The following is a 6,344-nucleotide window of genomic DNA, read 5'->3' as shown; positions in this document are numbered from 1 at the left end:
CACTATTTTCTTATGAGACACTCTATAATATATAATTTCATAAAATTTGTCACATAATAGGTAGTTTTGTTTCACCCGGTTTTTTAGTTTACATTGATATATTTTAACATTAATATAATGTAAAATAATTAATTAAATGATTGACCATATCCGCCTATTTAATATTTAAACAATTAGTCTCTTGTATAACAGATATATCCGTTATTATAATGAAACGGGTCAGGTTGATATCATTTAGAAAGTATTTGGTTGTGGATAATTTTGAGAAATTAAATAATTTTAAAAAGGGTAACAAATTGTAACAAATAATCTTTTCAATATCGTTTCCTAAAATCGCGTTATTTTCCACCAAAAAATCCCACGACCGTTTCTACTCCTTTCTTCTTCACTTTTCTCCTGTCTCTTTCTATTCCCATAAACCCTAGATTTTTTCTTCCCAAAAAAATTGTTACAGATCCGAAAAATTGGGGCTACATTCTAGAGATGAAACGCGTGAAACAGGTAGCAAGAAAGGGCGTTGTTCAAGCAGTTTCTAGTGACGTTGAAGGTATGATTTAGTAATTTAATTGTACTAATTGATTTGGATGTAGATTCATAATCGTTAACATTGTTGGTCGTGTTTTTGCTTGTGTTTTAAGGAGTCGAAATTCCGACGACAGTAGCTACAAATAACAATAAGAGGAAGACTACTAGCAGATCTATTGATGGGGATGTTGCCGTGGAAGAACCACGGTCTGGTAAGTTTCTTATTCAATTTTGTCATTTCAATTTATTTTTGAATAATTTGTAGAAATGCATTTCAATGTTTGTTAACCCGATAAGGTAATCTCGGAAGTCCTATTTCGAAGAAAGGAAAAACCTTAGACACTGAAGTGGAGGCGGTAGAAGGCGGGACAGTCGAGCACGGGGGAGCCGTAGTAGAAGATACGGTACATGTGGAAAAAGACGCCGTTGTTCCTGAAGATGGGGTTCCTGCTCGAAAAGTTAGACAAGCTCCGGTAAATTGGAGACGGCATGGTAAGATGGTTGTATCTTCGGATGGAGCTCTGATCAAGTAAGTTGACTACTTAGTGCGTTTATTGTTTTTAATGTTGTGTTTTTTCTTGTACTGTGTTGGAATTATTGAGTTGTTTGTGACCATTCTGGTTGAGTTTGTAGGTATTTATTGGTTGTGTATAAAACCTAATGGAATGGTTGTTCAAGTAATCTTGTATAGACATTCAAAATAAGCTTGCCATTCATCCTCAGTAGTTGAACATTTGTTTAAAAGTAGTTGTTTGGATTGTCTGTGACCATTATTTTTTTTGACCAATATGTTTGGATTTCTGTTTGTACGGTATTAAGAGAAGGTTGTGACCATTCTGATTCAACTTGTAGCCAGTTTTCGAATGGGAATAAAATGTGACCTATTTTAAGCTTTGTATAGTTTTTGATTAATTACCAATAGGTTAAGTTGCTTGTGACCATTCTGGTTGAGTTTGTAGGTATTTATTGGTTATGTATTTTATCTACTAGTATAGATGAATTATAAGGTGACCAATATGTTGAGTTGTTTGTGACCGATTTTTGAAGTATTTGTAGCTCTAAATTAATTAACATAGATTTGTGTTATTTTTTGTTGTTTTGACCATTATAGGTTAATTAGTGGCCAGTTCTTATTTTACATAGTTTAACCTGTGATTGTCTTATAGTTTTTACTTGTTCAACTAATCTTGTATAAATATTATATAGGTCTGCTAAAAAGGTTGTTGATGCATATGGGTCCCCAAGGATTTAAGTTTAAGGCGATTAAGAAGATGACGTTAGAGCAAAAGAGAAGTGTAGAAGAGATTGGTTTCGGGGTCATTGGAGATCGAGCTAGCGGTATGTATCACGTGATGATAGATTGGTTGATGAATTGTTATGACCCGACTCGGGATGTTCACAATTAGTGAGGGGCGGTACTTTATTTTGACGAGAGATGATGTGTATGACACATTTATGTTGCCTTGTGACACTGGGAAGGATGTATTACGTACCTCGAGTAAGAAAAAAGATAATCCTGATCTTGGGCTAATGGAGTGTTGGAGAAAGAGGTTGGGTATAAAAGCGGGTGAGGAGATTTCTAGTGATACATTGGTTGATGATATGTTGAAGATGCCTAAAGGAGGCCACGATTTCAAGCAACTTTTTGTATTGTATGCTCTTGGCACTTTCCTTGCACCGACATGCCATAATCACGTTGACCTTAAGCTTATAAAGGCCGTGGAAAATGTTGAGGACATCATTAATCAAGATTGGTGCCTTTATGTGGTAGAAAAGCTTAATGAAGTCGTGGACAAATGGAAGGAGAAGCGAACAAAGAATGTAGGTGGATGCATGATGTTGCTTCAAATACTTTATTTTCATCGCCTTATATGGAGGGATAACAAAAACACGTTAATAACCATTCCTTTAGTTAAACATTGGACATACGAGAAAATAAAAGTGCGTGTGGAGGATGAAAGGGCTGGTGCATTGAAGAACAACAACGAGTATGGTCGTGGGGGTTGGGATAAGAAGACGTACCCTATCTCCCGAAATCTGCCTAAAGTAATATATAGGCTTCCAACTGAGGGTGATGATCCTAGACATGATGACCGCATAAAAAGAACTACCACGTTTGAGTTGCCAAGTGATTTATTGAGTGATGAAGAAATTGCAAGCAAATATAATGATGTAAGTTGTTTACTCTTTAACCTTTACATTAGTAAAAGTGTATTTTTATTCTGTTTGTGACCATTCTTCTTGGTTTCGTGACCATTTTTTTTTTATTAGAATTATGGCTTGTGACTGTTCTGATTTGTGACTGTTCTGGTTTGATTTGTGACCATTTTTTTATACTTTGTGACAGTGGTTTGGTAGAAAGATTACTGAGACTATTCTGATTTGTGACTGTTCTGGTTTGGTTTGTGACCAACTTTTTGTAGTTTGTGACCGTGGTTTGGTAGAAAGATTGATGAGACCATTCTGATTCGTGACTGTTCTGGTTTCGTTTGTGACCATTGTTGTATAGTTTGTGACCATTGTAATTGAAATTTGACAAACATATTTTGTAACCTCTTTAAATTTTACAGTGGCCATTTATTTTTTGACAAACATATTTTGTAACCTCTTTAATTGAACTTAGTCGTTTTTAGCATACTAATTCTTTTTTATGAAGTATAGTAATTGTTTGTTCATGTTATTCTCTTTTATAGCCCCGTTTGGTGAGTTGGATGATGACAAAACGGGATTTGGAACTTGTGTCAAGGTTACATGAGAATAGAACGAAAGAAGTGGAAAAGCAAGCTAATGTCACCCCGATTGATGAAGAGCAGGTTCGTGAGGAGATGGAAGGAGAGTTTACACAAGCCTTGAAGGATCCAAACTTCTTGGCACAATTTCTAGATATGGGTAAGAGGATTGATGAGATAGCGGAGATGAAGTTGGTTGAGGCGCCCTCCTTTGACCTTGGGATCGATTCAATTGGTATCAATGATTCAATTGGTACTAATGATACCAACTGCCCGGGACCTTCACAAAAGAAGAGTGTGCATTGTCCAAAGCGACCACGAGATTCAAACAAAAGCAAAAGCGTGTATGTAAGAAGATGCACAAGGTTGGCAACGAAGAATGGAGCTGAGGGGGCCGTTGTAGAGGATGATTGCGTAAAGGATAAGTAGCAAATTGGTGTAGTAGTTGGGAAAATATTGATATTTTAATTTGGATTTGGTAGATGATTAGAAACTGTTGTTGCTTTCTAGTTGAGATTCTCCTTTAAATTGCAAACATTTATGAATTGGACACATCTTATTTTGGTAATTTATTTCAAGTGAATTGAACACATTTTCCTCTTTCTTTGTGTTAAAGTAGTCGAATTGTGCCTATTATTCATAACTGGTCACATTATATTCTTAACTGGTCACATTATAATATTTTGTGGTTAGTTATCTTTTGTGGCCACATTACAATCTTAACTGGTCACATTATAATCTTTTGTGGCCACATATCTTTTGTGGTCACATTATAATATTTAATTTGTCAAATTATAATCTTAACTGGTCACATTACAAAAGTCCTTTCCATTTGTGGCTATATTACTGCTATTTGTAGCCCTATATATACTATTTATACGTTGTTACCAACAACAAATTTTTACACTAATTTGTAACCTTTATAGATCAAATCGTGACTTTTATTTTGCGGGATAATTAGTGTGAAATTAGAATCTTGCTACTAATGCCCGATGTCTACATTTTTATGTTTATGTTGCTTATTAAGATTAATTTGTGACCAGATTTAGGAACATTTGTTGAAGAGTACTTTTTAAATGTTTGTGAACATTTTTTAATACTTAGTGACCAATTTTAAACTATTTGTATTTTTTAAATGAATTAGTTATTTTATAGCCATGTAGCCATGTATCTACTATTTGTAGCCATGTATCTGCTATTTGTTAGCTTATTACCAGCAAAATATAATGAAACAAATTGTAACCAAATATCGGAACATGCAGTAGAAGAAATAATTTTGCGACAAATTAATTAGAAAAACAATGTATAAATATTCGGTGACTAAAACAAAAATGCTACGTTCAAAAAATAAAGCACAACCAAAAATGCATAGTACCAACTACCGCAAAGTAAAAACTTATTTTGCTTATAAGAGCCTAGGAATGGGAGTGTATGGCAGTTCGACCTCATTTGTTTTAGCGGGACGGTTTGACTTTCGTTTTTGTATCCCGCTTTTCTTCCTTTGTTTACGCCCCTTCGTAACTGCTCGTTTAGGATCAAGTATCGTAGGACCTGTGCGTGGAGCACTATTTGTTGGACACTCGACGCTCTTCTCTTGTTGAAAAAGTTTGGATATCTTCTAGAGCTCTTGAGTAAGCATGGTCAAATAACGACCTCGCTTCGGGTACACTCTGACATTTTGTTATCAGATTGTTGAACATGGTAAGCGATTGACGCCGCCAATTAACAGCCTCATTAATGCCACTTCTACGCCTATCATTAGGAAGAAGTCTGTCCCACACTTCCTTCTTGGCAAACTTAGTCCACCTCCTTAAAATGTATCGATCGGGAATTTCGGAAACAGACCGGAGGTGTAAGATGCGGATGGAGTGGAAGCATAGCCTTCCGCATTCCTGAAATTTACGACACGTGCAGTCGATAAGCAAATTAGAAGAATCAAATGTGACATGGTGTGGATTTTCATCACTACCCGATGGATACACAAGGTATGACTTAATATGATCTTCAGTCGTACATTCTATGGCCCTTGTACCGATTGCGATACCGAATTCCTTCTCAAATGCCCTGAACAATTTCAGTGTATAAACTTGGGATGCATGATCTAATAAGTCCACCATAGGAAACACAGATGTGGGCTTGGCACGAATATTATTAAATTCATTTCGTTCCTCTTCCGACCTCCATCTTCTGACCGTTGACTCAAATATGTGAAAGAATTCGGTAAGTGAAGTAGTCTTAGTTGCTTGGAACCCCAAAGCACGGTTGGTGCTTTCACTCCGTTGCGACGATAATATACCTGCTGAAAAGTATCCCTTATTAAATGCGGTGCACCATTTTTCCCTTAAAGTATAAAGACGATCAAACCAATCACTATCTTGTAGTCCGTAATCTGATATCATTTTACTCCATGTATCTTCGAATTCCGCCTCGCTATAACAACCATTAAGACATTTGTTGAATACGATGCGAATGATCGATTATGCTTCAGTGAACCATAGTGTGAAACAGCATTCTGTTGGATATGCCATTGACATAACCTATGCCTTGAAGTTGGATAAACCTAGAAATTGAGTGATAACAGTTAATCGGGGGGTAACTATTACATATAGAACGTAAATATAGACTGTGTCCATTTTACTATGAATATGTGACCATGTGAGTACATAAAGTAACCGTGCTGTAACAGGTTAAACTAATGAAGACATCGGTCAATATTTTAGCCTGAATGGTCACAAACAAAACAAAATAAAGAAATTCTATAGTAGTTATTCATAACCTACACATAGCTTAAAATTGGTCACATTTTGATCTTAATAAGATACAAAAGAAAAGGAATTAAGTCATAACCACAATTGGCCACTAATGTCATCAGAATGGTCATAAACTATAAAAAAAATGGTCACAAACCAAACCAGAACAGACACAAACCAGAATGGTATTGTTTAATCTTTCTACCAAACCACGGTCAGAAACTTTAAAAAATTGGTCACAAACCAAACCAGAACGGTCACAAATCAGAATGGTCTCATCAATTTTCCTACCGAAACTACACATAGCTTAAAATTGGTCACATTTTGATCTTAATAAAGA

At 35.7% G+C, this 6,344-nt stretch overlaps 2 protein-coding genes across 2 annotated transcripts; both read left to right on the top strand.

The window, feature by feature from the left end:
* The first annotated feature begins 457 nt into the window (after positions 1 to 457).
* Positions 458 to 1,133, top strand: LOC141633920 (uncharacterized). Its single transcript, XM_074446259.1, has 3 exons — positions 458 to 547; positions 639 to 737; positions 823 to 1,133. Exons 1-3 carry the CDS (start codon positions 484 to 486, stop codon positions 1,056 to 1,058), a joined length of 399 nt encoding a protein of 132 aa, XP_074302360.1. The 5' UTR covers positions 458 to 483; the 3' UTR covers positions 1,059 to 1,133.
* Positions 1,134 to 1,980: 847 nt separating this feature from the next.
* LOC141630741 (uncharacterized) lies at positions 1,981 to 3,683 on the top strand. The gene is made up of 2 exons (XM_074443505.1): positions 1,981 to 2,697; positions 3,219 to 3,683. Exons 1-2 carry the CDS (start codon positions 1,981 to 1,983, stop codon positions 3,681 to 3,683), a joined length of 1,182 nt encoding a protein of 393 aa, XP_074299606.1.
* Positions 3,684 to 6,344: the final 2,661 nt, after the last annotated feature.

This window comes from Silene latifolia, chromosome Y (assembly GCF_048544455.1).
Source record: "Silene latifolia isolate original U9 population chromosome Y, ASM4854445v1, whole genome shotgun sequence".
NCBI classification, from domain to species: domain Eukaryota; kingdom Viridiplantae; phylum Streptophyta; class Magnoliopsida; order Caryophyllales; family Caryophyllaceae; genus Silene; species Silene latifolia.
The sequence above is the reverse complement of the archived record's forward strand: the minus strand, read 5'-3'. Positions and strand labels throughout refer to the sequence as shown.